At 43.5% G+C, this 21,981-nt stretch overlaps 1 protein-coding gene across 1 annotated transcript in view; it reads left to right on the top strand.

The window, feature by feature from the left end:
- Positions 1 to 21,981, top strand: part of DOCK11 (dedicator of cytokinesis 11) — a 120,807-nt gene that overhangs the window by 76,550 nt on the left and 22,276 nt on the right. The window contains exons 35-48 of the mRNA XM_054996040.1: positions 1,767 to 1,878; positions 2,512 to 2,578; positions 3,963 to 4,010; positions 6,352 to 6,494; positions 7,328 to 7,443; positions 9,967 to 10,104; positions 11,328 to 11,510; positions 15,043 to 15,156; positions 16,589 to 16,804; positions 16,891 to 16,948; positions 18,020 to 18,126; positions 18,479 to 18,601; positions 20,867 to 20,980; positions 21,726 to 21,872. Of these exons, the coding sequence (XP_054852015.1) occupies positions 1,767 to 1,878; positions 2,512 to 2,578; positions 3,963 to 4,010; positions 6,352 to 6,494; positions 7,328 to 7,443; positions 9,967 to 10,104; positions 11,328 to 11,510; positions 15,043 to 15,156; positions 16,589 to 16,804; positions 16,891 to 16,948; positions 18,020 to 18,126; positions 18,479 to 18,601; positions 20,867 to 20,980; positions 21,726 to 21,872 (1,686 nt within the window). The remainder of the gene's footprint in view (positions 1 to 1,766; positions 1,879 to 2,511; positions 2,579 to 3,962; positions 4,011 to 6,351; positions 6,495 to 7,327; positions 7,444 to 9,966; positions 10,105 to 11,327; positions 11,511 to 15,042; positions 15,157 to 16,588; positions 16,805 to 16,890; positions 16,949 to 18,019; positions 18,127 to 18,478; positions 18,602 to 20,866; positions 20,981 to 21,725; positions 21,873 to 21,981) is intronic.

Genomic DNA, 21,981 nt, shown 5'->3' with positions numbered 1-21,981 from the left:
CTCTGGTGTGGTTTTCATGCAAGAGACTAACGGAGGTGGTTTGCCATTGCCTGTCTCTGCAACCCTGGTCTTTGTTGTAGGTCTCCCATCCAATTACTAACCAAGGCCAACCCTGCTTAGCTTCTGAGATCTGATGAGATCTGGCTCACCTGAGCTATCCAGGTCGGGGTAAAAACTACAGTACTTCCCCTTAAAACATCAAAATTACCAGCCAGCAATAAACAATTAAAAATATGAAACCCAATAGCAGCCAGACTTTGGAAAAGAACGGGAAGAAAATCAATCAGAAGTCTAGGTTAACAAAGAAGTTTCCTTCTAGTGGCCATTGAGGAGAAAAGTGGAGTATAAATGAAGTAAAATAAATAAATAATGCTTTCCAAACAGGGCACTAGGTGATCGGACTTGAGGAAGGAGGTGCCCCCACAGAAAAGCCTTATCTGTAGTAACCACCCACTCACCTCTGAAGGGAGGCACTGCTACAACATGGACTGGTTGAAGAGCTTAATTGACAGATGGAGATGGTCTTAAACAAGACAATAATAAACAGGCACATGCTTCTAAGCCTATTGAATTCAATCCACTTAGAAGAGTGTAACTCTACTTAGGATGGCAAGAATCTTGGTCTCAAACTGTTTAGGAACCTTAGAGGTGAAAAATGGTACTTTTAAGTTGTGCCCAGAAGTGAATAAGTAGTCAAGTAGTCAAAACTGATGAAACATGATTACACTATGGTTAAATGTCTTAGCCCCTGACCTGGGTAGCCCAGGCAAGCCTGATCTCGTCAGATCTTGGAAGCTAAGCAGGGTCAGCCTTAGTTAGTAATACGATGGGAGACCTTCAAAGAAGGCCAGGGTTGCAGAGGCAGGAAATGGCAAATCACCTCTGTTAGTCTCTTGCCTTGAAAACTCCAGCAGAAGTTGCCATAAGTCAACTATGACTTGTCGACACTTTCCACCACCACCAGAGATGCCTTGTTATTGCACTGTGTACCACTTGCTGCTTTCGAAGAGTCTTCAAATGTCAGTGCATTGCAGGTGTCCAATCTGGATGTGTTCAGAGCATGGATAACTGGCCACATCATAGTGCTAAATAAAGAATTTCCCATGAAAACAAGCCTCTCAGGGCCAGACTGAAACTACAAGCAGCTATACCTGAATCTAGACCAGTAATGGGTGTTCTCCAGCCCAGGATACCTGAGGTCAGATGATGGAGATGGGGCTTGATCCTGGAGTAGCAAGTATTGACCAGGAAGGGCAGGAAGTTCTGCTCTTAATTGGGTAGATTCTACCCCACCCTACCACACCTTCCTCCAACTAAAGTGGTTCTGAAGGCTTCAAACCTTGCTCAGCAGAGTGGTAGGGTAGGGTAGGATGCATCCACACATTGTTGTATATTGTGTTGGTTGGTTGGTTATTTAGCTAGTTAGATATCCTCCTGTCAAGGCAGGCCTTCACACCACCTCACCTGTGGGACTGAAAGTAGCTAATGCATGGAGGGGAAAAAAATCAGCAGACAAACAAGAAAGAGAGGGGAGGTCTTCTCTCTCCACCAGCTGATCTTCTGCCCAACTCTAAGCTCAGACTCTCGGGCTAAAAGCTGGAGGACAAGAAGAACCCTTTTGCTTGCACCTCTGGGCAATCCCATACCCACTAGTCAAGGATCAAGCCCTGGAATACTGCACCTTCACCAAACCAGGGCAGCTACTCTGCTGGAACTTGAGACCTATTAGTGAATATTCATTTCTTGGTGTGTTTTGGTTAAAATAGATGCGGAGGAGCTCTACACGCAGCAGTGTCTCCCAGTATGGGCGACTGGACCAGTATGAAATCCGGAGCCTCCTTGTGTGTTTCCTTTATGTAATAAAAATGATTTCTGAAGGTTAGTAGCTGTATGGTAACGGCACACTTGCGTTCTCTCCATGTGGTTGCAGCACAACATACCTTTACACAACTGCCACTATAGGACTGAAGCTTCTGACTCACTTGCCTGTGTGATTTGTTAGACCAGTGGATTGGAATCCCCCTTCATTCTGGAGGCTGCATTGGAAGTTCTAAATTGGCCAGTGGGTTGCACTCAATGAATACAGAGTGCCAGTTGCTTGTCATTATAAAGACATGTAAACAAATGGGAAGAAAGCAATCCAAGACCCAATTTTTTTGTTAACTTTGGGACCATATGATTCAAGGTCTACACCACCAACAGATGCTGAGGAGAAATGCCGGTGGCTTGCAACAAACTTAAGCCTGGCTGTTCTTTTGTTACAAAGTCTTCAACACCCTCCCCCCCAAGTAAAGTACCTTCTCACACGCAGGCCTGCTTGTTCTGCCTTGCTTGCACAGTTGCTGTGCACATGCACTGACAGCACATCAGAACCAAGATGCCATTGGATTTGCTTCATGATAACCATTTCATCTTCATCTGAGAGGACAACCTAGTGGTGGGCTCCATGGACTTGTGTCCTGGGCTTGGGTGGGACACCAGACCCCTTGAGCTGTTTGTTCTTGCTTTCAGATACCTTGCTGACCTACTGGAATAAAATATCCCCTCAGGAGCTGATGAACATCCTTGTCCTCTTAGAGTAAGTTTTTTAAAAAATTATTGCATCTCTGCCTTTTAAAAATGAAGAAAATAGATGCTCCCAGGATGTGGGATTCCACTTGAGATGATCAAATCCCATGCTTGCATAATGTAGTCTTGAGACCTGAGGGATACATGTTTAGGAATTTGAGGGTCAAACTGGGCAATCTGTAGAAGATACATGAACAGTGTCCTGTTTGTTGGAAGAAAAATGTGGGGGAAGCATCACAAGCAGTAATTTTGAGCAGAAAAAGTAAAAAGGGAAAAGGATTGATTAATCTGCCCTCGCTTGCCCATCTCCACTGAAATGACAGCCTCTTACAGCTACTTTTCAAGTTAAGATAAAATGAGGAAACTATCCACACATTTCCTGTGTGTTGTCTAGCTTGGCTTTTAGCTTTAAAAAGCAAACAAAACCAGAATGGGATATAAAAACCTAGGATATCCTATCATGTAAATCCTAATAAAAAGTGTGTAACCCCTCCTCTTTATAATAAATGTTTGTATAATTTTATGGCATATATTATATTAATTCGTTTGCTGTTTATTGTAAGAGGGTCCCCCTCTCTGGGGGAGAGAAGGGAGAGCATCTAGGGGCAGACTACCCAACCTGACTTCGACTTAGAGAGTCATGCCTCAGGTGCAAGGGGACATTTCTGAAGTGCCAGGGGCCCAGTTCAGGCCATGGAAAGGGGCCTTCAGCCTTCCCCTCACATGTACACCGTATTCCTGACCTGAAATGGCTTGGGGGGGGGGGCGGCACTGTTTGCCTTCTTGGGAGATTGCACATGTAGCCCATCAGTTTAATTGTTAAATTTGCCAACTTTTGTATTATTGGGGTTTTAAATTGGTTGTATTTTTTACTGTTGTAACTTGGATTTGACTTGGACAAAAGAAAAGTGGCTAAAAAGTGTAATTAATTAACAAGTAAGTACTCCTTTCCAGATGGAGGAATTCCCTATTTTCAAAGAACGTTATGAATGAACTGATGTAAACATAGTGACTAACATCCGAGAGACTGCTGATTCATATCTCACCTCTACCACAAACTTGTCCAGTGGCCATAGGCAAGCCATTCTGTCTCAGCCTCTGTCATGCAGTAGATAATAATAGTGGTCTACCTTACAGGATTGCTGTTAGGGTTACAATAAGATAATATACGTGAAGCACTTAGAATCTTGAAAGCACTAAATATTATATAAGGTATATGGTTGGATGTATTATTGAGATCATTCAGCAAATCTCTCTTCCTCAAAGAATCACAATTCCTAGAATTCAGTGGATTGTTACAGCTAAGCCAGTTAGTCTGATTTTGTGCCATATACAAGGTTGCTTCACTGTTACTAAATTTACCTTGATCTTTTTCCTTTTTTTCCCCCCTCCAGAGTGTGTTTATATCAATTTAGATATGTTGGAAAAAGAAACATTGCCAGGTATTATACTACTACTACTACTACTACTACTACTACTACTACTACTACTACTACTACTACTACTACTATTATTTCAGTGATTACTATTAATAATAATTTTGGAGAGTAATTAATCAGTCTTTTTTTTTGTAATGGAGAAAGCCAGTTGGTTATGGGTGAAGTTGTGCTACAGCAGAGGGCACTGTTGCCCATTGTCCTGAAATTCACCCCAAAGAAAAATAAGCTGCTGTGACTTTTAGCAGATGTGAAAGGGGGGGATACAGGGGGGGAATACAAGGAGGGGAGCAGTTTCTGTCTGGTTTCAGACTTCGTTAGTGTCTTGAGAAGGAAGAAAATAAGCAGGAACTGAATTTTGAGCACTTAAGAGGCTAAGAACTGGAAGCCCTGGAGATCATAAGCACATTAGAAGAGCCATACAGGATCACACTGAAGGTCCGTGTTATCCAGCATCCAGTTTCCTGCCGCGGCCAAACAGGCACCCGCAGAAGTCTCACAAGCTGATACAGAGGCTAAGGCCACCCTCTGTAGTTTCCCCAATTGTTATTCAGAGGTATTTTCCCTATCTGATGCTAGACAGTGATCCAGATATAACCTTGATAGTTGCCAAATTCCTGTCTAGCATATTTTCCTTTAGAAATTAATGTGAACTTTTAGTCATTGGTCAAGGTAATTTGATCATAAGAGCTCTGAAAAAAGGAAAGACAGAATGATACTGCCTCTAAATACTGATGTTCTATTTGGCCACCGTGGCCTATCTTCCATGAATTTGGCTAAGGCGGCAACATCACTGCATGCTGTGAGTTCACTCGCTTCCATGCACCACCAGGACTGCTGGTTACAGAAAAGAACTAAGGACATTTGGGAAGTGAGGTCCATTAGATGTGCAGTCTGGTGATATTAATCCCCGGGATAACAGTCTTCAGCCAACCTGCCTATTGCCCAAGGCACTCAACCACACACACACCCAAGTGCTGGTTACCAGGGGATCCTCTTTGTTCTTCTGTCAGCCAGAACTGCTAATAGGTTTGATTTGGCCTGGATGTTTTCTGTGGATGATGGTGGACCCAGAAGGAGGCAAAACATCCACCTTTCAAATGTATCCAGAACCACAATAAAGCTGTTCTTACTGCTCTAGGGCATGGTCCTTGTTTTAGGTGTGAGAGATCCCAGGTTCAGTTACCAGACAAACCCACGTACGACGAAAAAGGGGGCACATCTCTTGTAGGGGTTGCATATAATGATGGGCATTGACAGTCCAGACAGCTAGGAAAATGGGAAGCAGGTGGCAAAAATCCGTAAGAGATGAGCTTGCAGAGAAAGCGGCAGGCAGGAGGGACAGAGGGTGGCGTGAGCCCTCATGTGTGCAAGAATTAGGTTTTGCAAACCAAGCAAAATCTAAACTGAACCATATTTCTTTCTGGTCAGGGGAAACTGTTGGGCTGCCAGCCTGTGTGGGATCACCCTGGAGCATGGGAGGACATTGTAGCCCTAGAACCCGTTTGATCTTCACCCCTGCATGATTTGCATTAAGGTGTGGCAAAGCACAGATGCAGAAATTCTCTGCTCTGCCTGTTGTAGCTTCTGATAGGCTGAGTGGGTAGAGAATGTGCTTTGCATGCAGAAGGTTCTAGGCCAGCATGGGTGGGAACATTTTTTCAGCCAGAAGGCCACATCTGGGTCTCTGCCTGCTTCTGAAGGCTCCCAAATTGGACACTGGGTCTTCCTGTTTCCTGTGTCAGCATCTTCTGGTGTTGGAAGCAGGAAGTGCCAGCATCCCAACTCAGAGCGGGACCACAAGTGACGCCTGACACAGGTTGGACACTTGCCAGCTTCCCTCAAGTTTTGATGGGGAATGTAGGCAGCTTGGCGGAATGTTGGACAAGTGACAGTTGAAAAGTCCATTGGACAGCAGTCAGAGAGTCAAGCTGCAAGACCAGGATGCCTACATTTCCCATCAAAACTTGAGGGAAGCTGACTAGTGTCCAACCTGTGCCAGGCGTCACTTGTGGTCCCGCTCTCAGATTCCTCAAAAGTGGGCAGAAACCCATAGATGTGGCTTACTCTCTCATTTTGTTTTTATTAATGGCACTTGGGCCTCAAGCTATTTATCAGTTTTTGAAGCATTTACCAAGTAGTCAGTCTGAAGTCCAGTATGCTAATTCTCCCAACAAACTGTTAAATAGATGGAAGGTCAGATGAAAAGCTCTCACAGGAGGACTTAGGACTTCATTTCTAAACTAGACAAAAACGACTACAGTGGGCTGATATCTAACTCTGCAGAAAGCAGCTGTCTGTTCAGAATCTCCCTGGAAAATGCTCATTGCCCCCCTCTTGGTTTCAGGGTTCATGATGCCTGGCTGTCGAAGCACATGGGCGTTGACAGGAAGTCTCAGACAATGCCTGCCCTTCGAAGCCGCTCTGGCACCATGCAAGCCCGCCTCCAGCACCTGAGCAGCTTAGACAGCTCATTTACGCTCAATCACAGTATGTATGGACTAGGAGCAGAGACTCACGGCTGGCTTCCACACCCTGTTTGCAGCTTGGCTGCAGTTCTTAGTCTGCTTCTGTCTCTGGAAGGTTCCAGAAACTTGTTCTTAATGGCTTCTTTTTAATATTCGTAGCTTGTATTTTTTTTAAGCTGTTGTTTTTATTTGTGAGCTTCTCCAGCCACTGCCCACCCCCCGCCACCACTCACTGGCCGCCTGGCAGGAAATAGAGGGGGAAATGAGGAGAATGTGCTGGCTTCTGTAGGCCCTTGACACATCACCAGCAACAAGACAGTGTCATTTCCTTTGTGCCTGGAAATGACATCATCGCATTGGTGATGAAGCCATGGTTTTGAGGTAAAAACCATAGACTTTTTGCCCCAAAACCACTTACATCATTCTGTTGCCAGTGAGTGTGTGCGCACTGCTAAGTTTCCCTTTGCCCCCTCACCATGTAAATTTTCTGAATAAATAAACTTTATCTTGCATCATCCCTCTCATAGCCATAGCGCACATTACAGGGATAGTTGCATTACTACCCCTGGTTGACTGTAAGTCAGAAGGATGTTCATATATTTACAAATGCATTTAGAAGCCTCAGCTAATTAAAGTTATTCCAGTTTTAAAGATGGGGCTTCAGGTTTAGTCAGTCAGTTCATTGCAGAGCTGAGATTCGAATTCAAGCCCTGGTCCTGCACATTGTCGTCATTGGACCAATGTGTGGTCCTTTCATCCTTCCCAAAAAACTTGCCTTCAGTGTCTCCTAGGCCCTGAGTAAATATTGAGCAGCAGTGCTTGTAAATCCGTCTTCAGCTGGCTTTTGTTCCGTAGGTGCTGGCACCTCCGAAGCAGACATCATGCACCAGGCTCTACTAGAGGGCAACACGGCCACAGAAGTGGCTCTGACAGTCCTGGATACCATTTCATTCTTCACCCAGTGTTTCAAGGTAGGTGTTGGATTCCCTGCAGAGCATCCGTTTTGCCTAGCCTTTGCCCTCTCTGCTGCTGGTGATGGTTGTGAGGACTCTCGGTGACTTAGATTGACTTCTGGCTCATTAAAAGCCAGCAAGGGCTGTACTCTCAGCCCTGGAGACCAATAGCCACTTTTCTTTCAACGGAATCTGAATAAGCTTTTCTGACTCTGGGACATCAAGCAGGAGATTGTGGCAGATATGCGCGGTCCTAAGTAGACCTATTTAATGAGTCCAATAATTTGATAGGTTATATTTTCCAACTGTACCTAATTTATGAGAGACGTTCATGTTCTAAACTTAATTTCCCAAACTATTCCTTTCACATCATACCATTTATTCAGTTGTTGTTGTTGTTGTTGTTGTATTCTGTGCCATAAATGACACCTGAAGTAGTCAGGAATCTCATGTCTGAATCCTTGCTTGCGTTAATAACTCCCCACCAGGGGTTGCCACAAGTCAACTATGACTTGAGGGCACTCACCACCACCACCTATAGAAATTAGCACACTAGGGAAAAGGCTGCGCTAGACCATTTCTCCCTCAACATGCTAATTTTCCATGGGCTAGGAATATTGGCATGGGGCTAATGAATAGGATTTCAACCAGAGCTCCTCCATTTGAAGTGAATCCTTCCTTCCTTCCTTCCTACCTCATATGCACTCCTGCCTGTAGAAAATTTAGCCTATCAGGGAGATGTGTTCTAGTCTAACCCTTACGTGCTATTTTTCTAAATGCAGGGAGTTTTTAGTTCAAGAGATGATTGAAGCATGAGATTCCCCTATCCTCGGGCTTGTGCATTGCCCAGATGTCATTTATATAGAAGAATAAGGTAACAGAAGCCACAAATAAATAGCTGTACATTTCTGGACATATCACTTGTCTCATTGCTCAGTTGCTGCTACTTTGGTGCAGATGTAATGCTAATAGCTGTGACATTATAGGATACAAAGCTAGTGAAGGAAGAGGTGTACAGTATTGTTGGGGAGGAAGCAAGGGGGAAGGTGTGTAAATATATACACACACACACACACAATATAAACACTTAAACAGAGTAAGAGAGAGAGCCAAACAAAACAAAACAGAGAAATCTTCATCTGCTGGCAGAGGACAGTGATAGAGGGGGACAGACAAATCTCCTAGGGAGGGAGTTCCAGAGTTTGGCTGCCTCCACCTTGCCTAAGATGACAGGGGCATCCAAAGTAGGGCCTCTGAAAATAACTGTAGCAGCTGGGTAGGTTCATAGAGGAGCATGCTGTCCATAAGCTGTGCTAGCCCCAAGTAGTTTAGGGCTTTCAAGGTCAAGACTGGTAGTTTGAATTGGGCCTAAAAAGGAGAGAAGTATCTGAGGGACGAGGAGAGAAGGCAGTTAGCAGAAGAAAAATGTTCCATGGAAAATAACATTTTCTTTACAAAGACACCATTCTTCCTTTTCCTACCAGAAAACGTTCTGATTATAGTAACTAGAAAACAGTGAGGCCTTCCCTACCAGGAATCTCGCTATAGATCTCAGTAACCTCATAATGTTGTTGACCTTTCTTCATGTGATTATGCTAACTCCAGGAAATCAAAGTTTTATTTAGTTTCTCTTAAGCTTCAGGATGTAACTGATGGATTATGGGATCAGAGAATTTCTGAAGTATTTTTTCCCTTTCAGTATCTGTTTCATTCAGTACTTGTTATTGGGGAATTATTAGCCTTACATATTATTGTATGTCGTTTATTTTAAAATTATATTTACTTAATATATTAATTATATTTATCCTATGTGGTTAATAAGATAGTTATTATGAAGCAATGAAATGTGTTAACTGTAGTTAGTTTGCATTTTGCCTGGATAGTTTTCCTTTGCTCAGTTCAGACTGAGGGCTCGAGCCAAGAATCTAGTCCACTAATAGCCCTGTCCTGTTACATTTATTGTTGTTAATGTTGTTTTTGGCAGCATTTGGGTTATGCTTTCTCCATGTACATGGGAAAGGGGGAGGAGTAAGCTGATCCAAGAACAACACGCATTTATTTATGTACAAACATTTGAGTTGCCAATTCTGGGCTGGGAAATTTCCTGGAGATTTGGGGGCAGAGTTTGGGGAGGGAAGGGAGCTTAGGAGGCATGTGATGTCATGGAGTCCACCCTCCAAAGCTGCCATATTCTTCAGAAGACCTGATCTCTGTAGTTGTAATGCCTGAAGACCTTCAGGTTCTCACTTGAAGACTGACCATCACAGACCAATTTCATGTCATGAAGTGTGAATTCAGCCATTATTGTCAAGCAACAAAAAGTGGGTTGAGGTTGGGTGGTCACACATGTGTTTGTTTTGCTTGTTGTATTATAACTTGTTTAAATCTATAGCCTAAAGAATAAGGTTATCCATCCTTTAGGATAAGAGGGAGTACCAGCCTGCCTCTGTAATATAGGGTTGTGGGCATTAAACTAGCCCTCAAGGTATGTTGCAAGAAGTGGACAGCTCTATAGAAAGTAACCACCTCCTTGTTCTCCAGAACCAACTCTTAAACAATGATGGACACAACCCACTGATGAAAAAGGTTTTTGATATTCATCTTGCCTTTCTCAAAAATGGACAATCTGAAGCAGCTCTCAAGCATGTATTTGCTTCTCTGAGAGCTTTCATCAACAAGGTAGGATGTGTGCTTGTGTATGTGTGGTTGCGTGTATAAAAGAGAGAAATCTCTCTGAAAATAATAATAATAGGCAAAGCTGCAGGACATTCCGTAGTTTAGGTGGGTAACTGTGGTAGATCAGCAGGATTTGAGTCTAATGGCACTTTAGAGACCAGTAAGATTTTCAGAGTCCGATTTTCAACCACATGGAGTGGAAATTTATCAACCTAACAAAGAAATTTGAACATGTATAAATTGACCTTTGCATTCTGATGCCCTCTCTTGAAACACCCTACCCACCTTTGGCTGGGATAGAAAGGCTCTGGGATCTCCATTTATACTCATGTCTGAAGAAGGGAGCTCTGACTCTTGAAAGCTTACACCCTGAAAATCTTGTTCGTCTCTAAGGTGCCACAGGACTCAAATCCTGTGGCCCATACCCTGTATCCCCAGTTTGCTGTAATGGAGTCCTGAAAATTTCAGCTTGTTTAAAAAGAAAATAATTTTCAGCCCATTATGTTTCTTCCTTTGAGAAGTTCTTCCTTTAGGAAGCTTGGAACAGCATTTATTCAGCAATGGGGACTAATGTATTGGGGGGAGGAGAGGAACAAACTATATTTTAAAAGGTCATAAGACCCTTTGAGGACTTCATAATACGAAAGCAGGAATATAAGTATAGTAAAAAATAAATTGAACAAACATGCACTGGTCAGAATGTATGTTTGTGGCTTTATTTATTCATTTATTTATTTCACAATGTGGGACCTGGCCACTCATGAGGGGGTCCGTTTGTGCAACAGAGACTACTTCTAGCCCTCAGATCATCGGCTGGGAAATAATGTGTTCTCTGAAATCACAAGTGTTACCCACCCCTCCTCACAAGCAGGGCTTTTTTTCAGCTGGAACGTGGTGGAATGGAGTTCCGGAACCTCTTGAAAATGGTCACATGGCTGGTGGCCCCGCCCCCTGCTCTCCAGACAGAGGGGAGTTTAGATTGCCCTACACGCCACTCAGCGGCACGGAGGGCAATCTCAACTCCCCTCTGTCTGGAGATCAGAGGGCAGGGCCACCAGCCATGTGACCATTTTCCCCAAGGGCAACCCACTGAGTTCCACCACCTCTTTTCCCAGAAAAAAAGCCCTGTTCACAAGTATCTGATGAAATGTGCTTTCCATTACATATTGTGAGGCAGAAAACAATTGCTCTTTCTATTTTGAACCCTTGGCCTGCTGCTGGTCCAGTTTCCCTCAGCATTTTTCAAGGGAAGGGTGAATATGTGTGCTGCCTTTTGCTACGAGGTCCTGAAGTGCTGCACCTCCAAGCTCAGTTCGACACGGAATGAGGCTTCCGCCCTTCTGTACCTCCTCATGAGGAACAACTTTGAGTTCACCAAGCGAAAGACCTTTCTACGAACTCATCTCCAGGTCAGTGAAAGTGGAAGAAGGGAACTGAAAACAAAACTTCTCCTGAACCAGAAGTTGGAGAAGAGCTCAGCTTCTCTGCAGATGTTAATGAAAACTGTGCTAATAATGTCATTCCTTCACTTGGGGTTATATTTGCAATTAAATGGGGCCAGGAAACTTAGCAGATCATGGACTCCCATTTGGGCCTGCTTATTGGTTAAAAGCTTCAGCACAGTCCTTTCTCTGCATGCCTCCATCCTCAAGAGGTCCAGGCAGGGATGGGGGGAGGGGCCTTTCTCTGCAGCAGTGTCTGACCTGTTGAACTCCTTCCCTACCGTGGTTCATGTGGTGCTTGGCTTGCTAGTTTAAGGAACCAAGAGCAAACAGCCAGGCCTTTGGCTCAGTTGCTTTAAAAAAAAAACTGCAAAAACAAAATTTGTTGTTGGACATGTTACTAGCTACTATTAACGTGTGTTTTAGTCTTTGTGTTAATAGTTGTAATTTTACATATTAGTTTTGTAAGCTGACTCAGAAACTATGTACTGAGTTTTTATTTTGGGGGAGGCAGGATACAAATCCTATAAATAAATAAATGACTATAGTAAAAAGTTGATAGTCTGCATGAAGAGGGGCTTGTTCAGGATTTAATAATACTTAGCAAATAGTGCATTTGAGGGGGTGTTATTATCCCCATATGGCAGATGAAGAGTGCAAGGTTTCAGGGCCAAGTGCCCATGGTTTCTCTGAGAGCCAAACTAGACAATACATGTGACACCAATTGAGTTGGGGATTCCCTGGCTTGGCTTGCAGTCACTCGTTACATAGGGGAACTGAAGTTCTGAAGCTCTCCGGGTTCCAATTGGGCATGGAAGTATGGCACTGGGGAAGGATACTGCTACTCGGTTCTGTTTATGGAGGTGCTTCAGCAAGTGCCTTCTCCTGTCGCAGAAAGCCTTGCTACAGGAGAAGGCTCCTTTTGCTGTGCTAGCAGAACAAACCCTCTGATTTGTAGCTGAAGTCTCTTAGCCCTTCTACTTGTCCCCAACTTTTCTGATACTTTATACAGGGTCTAGTTATTGTGGAGCCAGATCCTATGCCTTTTTTACTCAAAAAGAAATCCTGCTGATTTCAGCAGAAATTACTCCTAGGTATTTAGGATTGCACTTTTGGATGCTTAATAAATGTTGTTATTAATATTACGTTGCAAGCTTACTAGAAAATGCAGTCAAAAATAAACCCCCTCCCCCAAGCCTTCTGCCTTTGTGTTTTTAGTTTTAAAACATGACAGTGTGAAATGATGTGATGTTCTTACTTTTTGGAATGTCACGTGAAAGAGCTTTAAGTTTAGAATGCCCCACCCTAGTGTTCTCAACTTTATTTTCAGGGGTAGGGTTTCTGTGTAAGTGGTTTCCCAAGTAAGTACACTTTGTTTTTCTGAGTTAAAATTAGAGGCTCGCTTCTCTCTGGCCCCCCAAAAGTGCCATATGTTTTAAAGTATGAAAACATAGAGCAGCGACTCTTTGGAGATGCAGAAATCAGCCTCCGCTGGGTCGGGTAATCCTGCATCTCTGCTTTGGGGCAGGTAAATAGAGAGAAAGCAGAATCAGCTTCCTCTCTTCTCCTCTGTCTCCCACAAAGGCTGATTTCTAGGTGGCAAGACCAGATGCTTTGTATCATGCATAAGCACAGCAGCAAGTCTTTCGGTAGGTGGGTGGCTTAGGTGGGTAGCCATGTTGGTCTGCCATAGAACAGCAGGTTTTGAGTCCGGTGGCACCTTAAGAGATTAACAAGATTTTCAGAGTGTAAATTTCTGAGAGTCAGATCCTGAAAAAAGGAGCTCTGACTCTTGAAAGCTTACACTCTAATCTTCTTGGTCTCTAAGGTGCCACTAAACCCCTGCTGATGGGCAGGTGGGTACTTTGGGCTCAGAGGAGGCTCTTTTTATTTAATAAATAATGATATGGCATACTAATAAATCTTTCCCTGCACACAGTTGGAATTTATTCAAACGATTGTAAACCAATGTATTGTCGAAGGCTTTCACGGCCGGAGAACGATGGTTGTTGTGGGTTTTCCGGGCTGTATTGCCGTGGTCTTGGCATAGTAGTTCCTGATGTTTCGCCAGCAGCTTGTGGCTGGCATCTTCAGAGGTGTAGCACCAAAAGATAGAGATCTCTCAGTGTCACAGTGTGAAAAAGATGTGGCAGGTCATTTATATCTACTCAGGAGGGGTGGGACTGAGCTGAGTCATCCTGTAGGAGTTTCCCAGGGTGTGGAATGCTAATGGCGGGAGGCTTCACTGTATCCTGAGGAGGTTCTTTTGCATATGGATTGGTGCTTGATGTGCTAATCTTCTCTGCAGGGCTATTGTCGGGTGTAGAGTGTTTTGTTAGCCTGGTGTTTTTCAGAACTGGAAACCATGCTCTGTTCATTCTTAAGGTTTCTTCTTTCCTGTTGAAGTTTTGCTTATGCTTGTGAATTTCAATGGCTTCCCTGTGCAGTCTGACAAAGTAGTTGGAAGTGTTGTCCAGTATTTTGGTGTCCTGGAATAAGATACTGTGCCCTGTTTGAATTAGGCTATGTTCAGCCACTGCTGATTTTTCAGGTTGTCCAAGTCTGCAGTGTCTTTCATGTTCTTTTATTCTTGTCTGGATGCTACGCTTTGTGATCCCGATGTAAACTTGTCCACAGCTGCAGGGTATACGGTATACTCCTGCAGAGGTGAGGGGGTCTCTACTGTCTTTTGCTGATCGTAGCATCTGTTGTATTTTTCGGGTGGGTCTGAATACTGCTTGAAGGTTATGCTTTTTCATAAGCTTTCCCATCTGATCAGTAATTCCTTTGATATATGGCAAAAACACTTTTCCTGTAGGAGACTGTTTTTCCTCGGTTGTTTGATTCATCCTCGGTTTGATTGCTCTTCGGATTTCATTTCTGGAGTAGCCATTTGCCTGAAGTGCGTGGTTTAGATGATTAATTTCCTCATTGAGAAAGGGCGGCTCACATATCCGTCTTGCACGATCCACTAATGTTTTCATTATACTTCTTTTCTGTCGGGGGTGGTGATTGGAGTTTTTGTGTAAGTACTGATCAGTGTGAGTTGGTTTCCTGTAGACCTTGTGACCTAACTGAAAGTTTGATGACCAAGGTATCCAGGAATGGGAGTTTTTCCTCGATTTCTTTCTCCATTGTGAATTGTATGTTCAGGTGGATGTTGTTGAGATGATTCAAAAACCCCATCAATTCTTCCTCTCCATGGCTCCAAATGAAACCAAACTCTCAGCTACGAGCTGACTAGGTTGTTTACAGAAATGAGAAAAAAAAGAAAGAACAACAATAAAAAAGGAGAGTTATCATTTTAGCATAGCAAGAGGGATCCTAAACAGCCTGCCTGGGATTTTCCCGCCCTCTCTTTGGGATTTTCAAGCAGCAGCAGGGGTGGCATTGTTTACAGTCCACATTCTCTATGTTAAAAACTCGCATGTTGGGTAGCACATGCATCTGTTTCCATTTGGCACCAGGTGAAAAAACAACTCCTCTGTTTCCCCAACAGATTATTATTGCCGTGAGCCAGCTGATAGCTGATGTCGCGCTCAGTGGAGGTTCAAGATTCCAGGAGTCACTGTCCATTATTAATAACTTTGCCAATAGTGACAGGCCAGTGAAGGTAGGTTTCTTTTAATGAAAGACAAACAAAAGGCTCACCCAGCCTTGGAACAGGGCACGTGTGCTTCAATAGGGTCTAGAGGAACACATACACCATCTCCCAGTAACAGCCGTGAGGGCCATCAGATTTTGTTTGCTTGGAGAGAACAGTAAGGCCCTTCGTGAGAAGCAACCCTATTACTTTATTAATAGTCATTGGGTAGCTATCTGAGGGGATTTGCCTCCTCTTCATATTATGGAGAAATGGTTTACCTGCAGTTCTTAGCAAAGCACGGGGTATACCTATAATCAGCAGTCAGATTCAGCATAGCAAATCCACCCAGCAGCATAACAGCATGACATATTTGAAGCCAAAGGTCCAGATGCTAGCAGCCTCCCACCACCATGCAGCCTGATCCCAGCAAGCACCAGTTTCCAATGACATGAGAAATGCAGGCAAGAAAATGCTCCCCACCCCCCGCTGCCAAGATTTGTCCTGCTCCCAAGAAGGTACAGTCTCCAGTCTTGTTGGCCCCACTTCTGTTAAATTGCATTGGCTTATAGGTATAGATGGCCTTTCAGCAGAAAAGTATTTACAACTATTTAAAAACACAAAGTTCCCTGAGTTTCTTGGACATACTAGATAGAGAACCATGGTCAGTGGTGGCTTTCAGTTTAATCCTGGCCTTTCAGGCTTTGTGTAACTCCTGGGTAAGGCTAGAGTTGCTCTCTCCTCTGGAGAACATCACCCTTTTTTCTTAAAAAAAAAAAAAAGAGTCTCTGCATAAGGAAGGAACAGAGATCAATGTTTCTTTTTTTTGAAGCCTGGTGTTTCCTTTTCAGCAAAGAGCCATTTCCTGCCTACCGTTCTGGTGTATCTTTGTAAAATACCTTGTTTTCTGACATGATGTGTAGTTGAGCTGTGCGTGCACACCTAGGATTCTACATATATTCTGTGCAACTTGCTTATAGGTGGAAAATATCTTTCTACAAGCTGGAGTGGGTGTGGGGGTCCCCTACTTGCCCAAAACCATGAGCTTGCAAGTGTACAAACAATGCAATACAAAAAAAACCCCAGAAGCCAGCCTGCTGCTGAGGTGCAGGACTTTGGTTCATCTACATAACTATTCTTTTCATGGGGGATAGGAGGAGAGTCTATTTCACAAAATGAACCAAAGTTTGCAAAAGTTTAATTTGCAGAACTCATGCAAGTCACAGAATTTGGCTTGGCACAGAATGTTTGCTTATTTACCTCTTAGTCAGAATCTCTTTCTCTCTTTCCCCCTTCTCCTATCCTGCTAGGGTCTGGCCTATCCCAGTCATGGAAGAGAGCAATGCATATGGGCTAAGTTTACCTCTACTTGTCCCAGAAAGTCACTCTTTCAGCCTACACTATGTTATTTAACTGGCTAAATCCCTTTGCTGGTCTTCTAACTCAGCCTCTTTTATGGCAGGCAACTGCTTTTCCATCTGAAGTCAAAGACTTGACAAAGAGGATTCGGACCGTGCTGATGGCTACAGCGCAGATGAAGGAGCATGAAAAGGATCCCGAAATGTTGATTGATTTGCAGTATAGCTTGGCCAAGTCCTACGCCAGCACACCAGAGCTGAGGAAGACATGGCTGGACAGCATGGCCAAGATTCATGTCAAGAATGGCGATTTCTCCGAGGTAATTGCCTTGGCTGTCCCAGGGGTTTCTGGTTGAAAGGTACAGGTATTTGTTAATGGTAGTGACTCTTTCCTCTTGTTTTGCAGGCTGCCATGTGCTATGTTCACATCGCAGCACTTGTGGCGGAGTTTCTATACAGAAAAAGTAAGTGTTCTGTGTTGTGAAAGAAACTGAAGCAGGAGAGAAGCATAAAGGCTTGTTTCATGCCCTGGGATTGTTTGGGGGGAGTGGTATTTTTCTTACAAGTGTTATGTTATCTACAGCTCACATGGAGCATTCTCAAGACGCTCCCCTGTTTTTGTAATGGGCAGCCTTTGTATTCTGCCAGCTGTTAGGTAGCCAATCAGGACTTGATCCCACTGAAAATGTAGAAGAAAAGGAAGCCAGGACCCAGGGGAGCTAGAACTGACCTGTAGGTGGCGCTACAGCACAGTATTTCCAGAAGAAGAAAGCTGCAGCTAACGGAGGGGCTAGGGCAAAACAGACTTTGTTCTGTTGCCTTTTGTACTGTTGACAGCCAATGTGGCTACAGTGTCAGTCTAGGATCTGAGTGACCAGGGTTTGAATCCCTACTCTGTCATGGATGTTTGGTGCATGACCCTGGGCCAGTCACACATACTCAGCCTAACCTGCTTGTGTCCCAACTGGGGAGAAAGGCAGGATATAAATGAAGTAAATAAATAAATCCCCATGAGGCCTTTCCTCTTTGCCTCCATGGGGCATGTTGGAAGGAGATGAATTGCCCTCAAACCAGCTAAATCCTCAGTAAAGCGTGAAAAGGAGGGAGTTAATTGGCTCGCATTTAAAGGCATTAATAGAATTGTAGCAGGTGCATGAAAAGCTTTAAGAGCAGTGAAGCTGCTGGAAGGTGGGCAGCAGAGCCAGGCAGGTAGAGGAAGGACCAAGAATTGGCATAGGGCATGAAGTAGTGCTCCATTTACAAAGGCTTGGACAGACACTTCTGGTGTGTTTTCTCATGTATTCTCTGTAACAATTGGAGCTAGAAACTTGGGGTCTTTAAAAAATGAAATTTGGCATTAGCATGTTCCTTCCTAGATAACTAAATTTTACACAGGTAGCACTGGGTGCAATAGACAGATGGCATGGACAAAGCGTGGAATGGATAATTTTCAAATTAAGCAACTGACCACCAAATGTATGCCTTCACTGACTCTCTTCCCCCTCCTCCTCTCTCCATCTTCACCCGGTCTGTAGAATTATTTCCTACAGGATGCTCATCCTTCAAGAAGGTTACACCAAATATTGATGAGGAGGGTGCAATGAAAGAAGATGCTGGGATGATGGATGTCCATTATAGTGAGGTAATTGTACCATTTAAGAAGTGTCGATCTTCACACATCCATGCGAAGGCATGTCCAGTTAGACATCCACGCTCCTGATTCCAGTGACTTAGCTGTTGTTGAGGATGCCTACTGAGGGAAGGGCCACCTTGTTACGGTCAAGTCCTTCCTCCCTCTGCGTTTCTTGATCTGCATTCTTGACTTGTTGTTCCCTGCACTCGAGGACTTTTGTTGAACCCCTCCACCCTGCCTCTGGCAAGGGTGACTTCTAAATAGAAGGAGTCACATGGCTTTGTTCTGCATTTTAGTCTTTATCTATTAAAAACCATCAACTGGGACCTCAGCCGCTTCCCTTTTTCTGCATCTTCCTCAGGAAGTCCTGGTGGAGCTGCTGGAGCAGTGTGTTGATGGCCTGTGGAAAGCAGAGCGTTACGAAACCATCGCAGAGGTTTCCAAGCTGATAATCCCAATCTATGAAAAACGGCGTGAGTTTGAGGTAGAGGTTTTGAAGCTGACTTGATACCCTGATGAGCACCTGCAGAAGAAAGATGAGAATCTTAAACAGCCATAAAATATATTTATTAGATGTGCCCACTTGCCTCAAAATTCCAGGTTTCTGGTTTGTAATGACTTCAAAAAAGAAAGCGAGGTTAAATGTCTATATGCATAAAACAAATGAGGACAGTAACAATATCTTTATTGGGATCTGGTAGAATCAGAAAGCAGTAAGCTACCTTTTGGGTACCCCAGAACTTTCTCAAGGTCTAGAAAGGAACAGCAAGGGAGAAGGAAAGAGCAAATCACCATTGTAAGACCATAACAGACTAGATTGGGCTTCTACAATGCTTCCTACCAGCGTCATTTTTTCTCCTTCCTCACAATTCCTTGTTCATTCTGCTGTAAAACTCAAAAGCTAGCTACTGCTTTATAGATTTTATTTGCTCACAATTAAAGGCATTTAATTTTAGGTTCAGGTTTATTATTACAGTCTTCGACCAGCACAAGGCATTTAATTTCTGCCCCTGTTGGCAGAATTCCTCCCCCCACCCCAACAGACCAGTGTGGCTGGTTGCATTTTTTATATATTGTCAATGAAAAAAGAATAATAGTACTTACAGAACAATAAAAGGGGACTGTTGGGGCTAACTAGACGTTCCAGGGGAGGCATGGCTGCCGCTGACACACCTCTCTGCATGTGTGTTCTTTGATAGTATCCAGTAAAAGAAATATTTGCTGTGTGATGTTAGTCCATTTTGCATTTCATTGGCCCCAGAAATCCAATGTATTGAAGAAGAAACAAGGAAATACTAAACAAGATAGCAACATGTCACATGCATACGTGTTAGTAGCAGCTAGCCACATATCTCAGTCAATGTCCTGGGAAATGAAGGAGAGGAAACCGGGGACACAGACACACACACACACCTGCAGGAGTTCTGAGGAAAGGGCAATGGTTGCCAGGTATAAAAATGGACAAGAATTAATGTCAACATCTAGAAGGAAGTACCAATCAGCACAGTAGCTGTGTTTGGACTCAGTTACTTGTCAGTGCAGGTAACCTGAACGAATGAAGCTGCCTTACCTGATTTAGTGACAAGCACAAAGGAACAACACTGTACTGCTATTATGTGAGTGTAATTATTCACCAACAGTGATGAAAACCATCATCAACATGATTCAGTATTAATATAATGAGGAATTAACATAGCATGCATAATTGTTACAGGAATCTGGTATCCACCCTATTTTGAAATAGATTTCTTGTTCAGATAAATTCAGTGACGAAGGGCAATAAATTTTCTGTATAAATGACAGGAAAATTAACACTAATTACTCATTACAGAAGGTATGTTGAACAACTATATTTATGAGGTCTTTCGTCATTGCTAGCATGTAATAACATACATAATGGTTCAGTCTCTGCTCTGAAGTAGTAATTAATATTTCTGTTCTCCTGATTCAGACCATTGGTCTGCCTGCTCGTTATCATCTCTGACTGGCAGCAGCTCTCCGAGGTTTCCAGGTAGAAAGTGGTCTTTCTCAATTTCTGCTACCAGAGATCCCCATTATTTGGAGAGAGGGGCATGGCTCTGTGGCAGAGCATCTGGTTGGCATGCAGAAAGGCCCAGGTTCCATCCTTGGCATCTCCATCTAAAAGGATCGGGTAGAAGTAAAAGACCTTGATCTGAGACCCCGGAGAGCTGCTGCCTGTCCAGGTAGGTAGAACTGACCTTGATATACCTAGGGTCTGACTCAGGATAAAACGGTTTCACATGTTCATCATCAGTGAAAAGAATTGAACCTGGGATTCTCTGCATGCAAAGCATGTGCTCTGTCACTGAGCTATGACACTTCTGGCTACATCTGTATCTGTAGATCTTCTCAATGATACATGAAGCTGTTTTTATATCTTATCAAAAAGTATTCCTAGCACCAGCTATCTGAGATCCTTTCAATGGAGACTCTGGGAGTTGATCCTCAGACCTTCCTACAGGCTCAAAGAAGGTGTAAAGTAGGCAGCAGAGACACATTCTTCAGTTTATGCTACGTAAACCATGAACTCTGCCGTCTAGGCAAGAGCTCACCAGTCTCTAGGCCACATTTCCATAAACATTCTCACCATCTGGCGACCATCTAACTAGTAAATATTTATCTTTGATTCTTTCAAAATTCTCAGCGGCAAGAGCAAGACTATTTTGAGAAGGGCTTGAGCAGTTCTGAAACATCTGAGGAATCCATGCATCTTTTTTTTCCCTTCCAGAAACTGACCCAAGTATACAGGACACTCCATGGTGCTTACACTAAAATTCTGGAGGTGATACAGACGAAAAGGAGGCTGTTGGGCACTTATTTCCGTGTTGCTTTTTATGGACAGGTAAGGGCATCTCTTGGCTTATGAAACGAGCAATGTGGATCAGGTCTTCCTGCCTGACTTGACAGCTCTGTTGCTTGAATCTTGACACTTGGCTCTGCTAGAGAAGTCTTGATGAATCGGTCACTAGCCTGTGCTTAATATTGCTGTGCTGCAGGGAGCTTCTGTGCCCAGACGGGGTTGTGTGTGAAGTCTCTCTTCAGCAAATTAACATTTGATCAGCCAAACCAAAGATTGGCTGAATTTTACAACCTGAATAAACTCAGTAAATTTGGTGGATTTGCACAATGTTTGCTCTTGTGCATAATTATTATTATTTTGCATCAGCATCATTTACTCTGGCTTTGCAAGCATATGGAACGAAGTAGGACACAGAACCTCTGATTCCCCACCTCCCCAACCCATAGAAATCATTCCGTTAATGGGTTAGAGCCCACAGATTTATTCTGGTGGTGTTTCTTCCAGGACCAAGGAGCCTTCCACTGTCAGGGTGCCGCTTTGGAGTGTACTGTTTTAGCTTAAGAACTGGAAACTTGATTTTAAAGTAAAAGGATACTCTCAGGCAACTTGAGTTCTGCAACCGCATCACATCCTGTAGTTCTGATGTCATCCTCTGGAACTATGTTGGATGCAACTTTAAGCATAAGCCAGATAAACATAACATTGCACTCTTCTAAAGTGTGTTTGTAATCTCAGTAGTTATTACTGGGTTTAACATAGTCGCTTGTATGTTTCTGTTCAATAACAGGCTTTCTTTGAAGAAGAGGATGGCAAGGAATACATCTACAAAGAACCCAAGCTGACTGGCCTTTCAGAAATCTCCCTGCGGCTACTTAAACTTTATGGGGAGAAATTTGGAGCCGAGAATGTCAAAATAATTCAGGATTCAAATAAGGTAGGATCAAAATGTATGCAATTTGCATTAGGCAAGTGTGCCGATTCTAACAAAACTGGAAGCGTTCCCCAAAAGCACAAAGAATTTTGTTCTAGCAGTAGCCTCCCTA

This window comes from Eublepharis macularius, chromosome 13, assembly GCF_028583425.1.
Source record: "Eublepharis macularius isolate TG4126 chromosome 13, MPM_Emac_v1.0, whole genome shotgun sequence".
Lineage (NCBI taxonomy): Eukaryota > Metazoa > Chordata > Lepidosauria > Squamata > Eublepharidae > Eublepharis > Eublepharis macularius.
The sequence above is the reverse complement of the archived record's forward strand: the minus strand, read 5'-3'. Positions and strand labels throughout refer to the sequence as shown.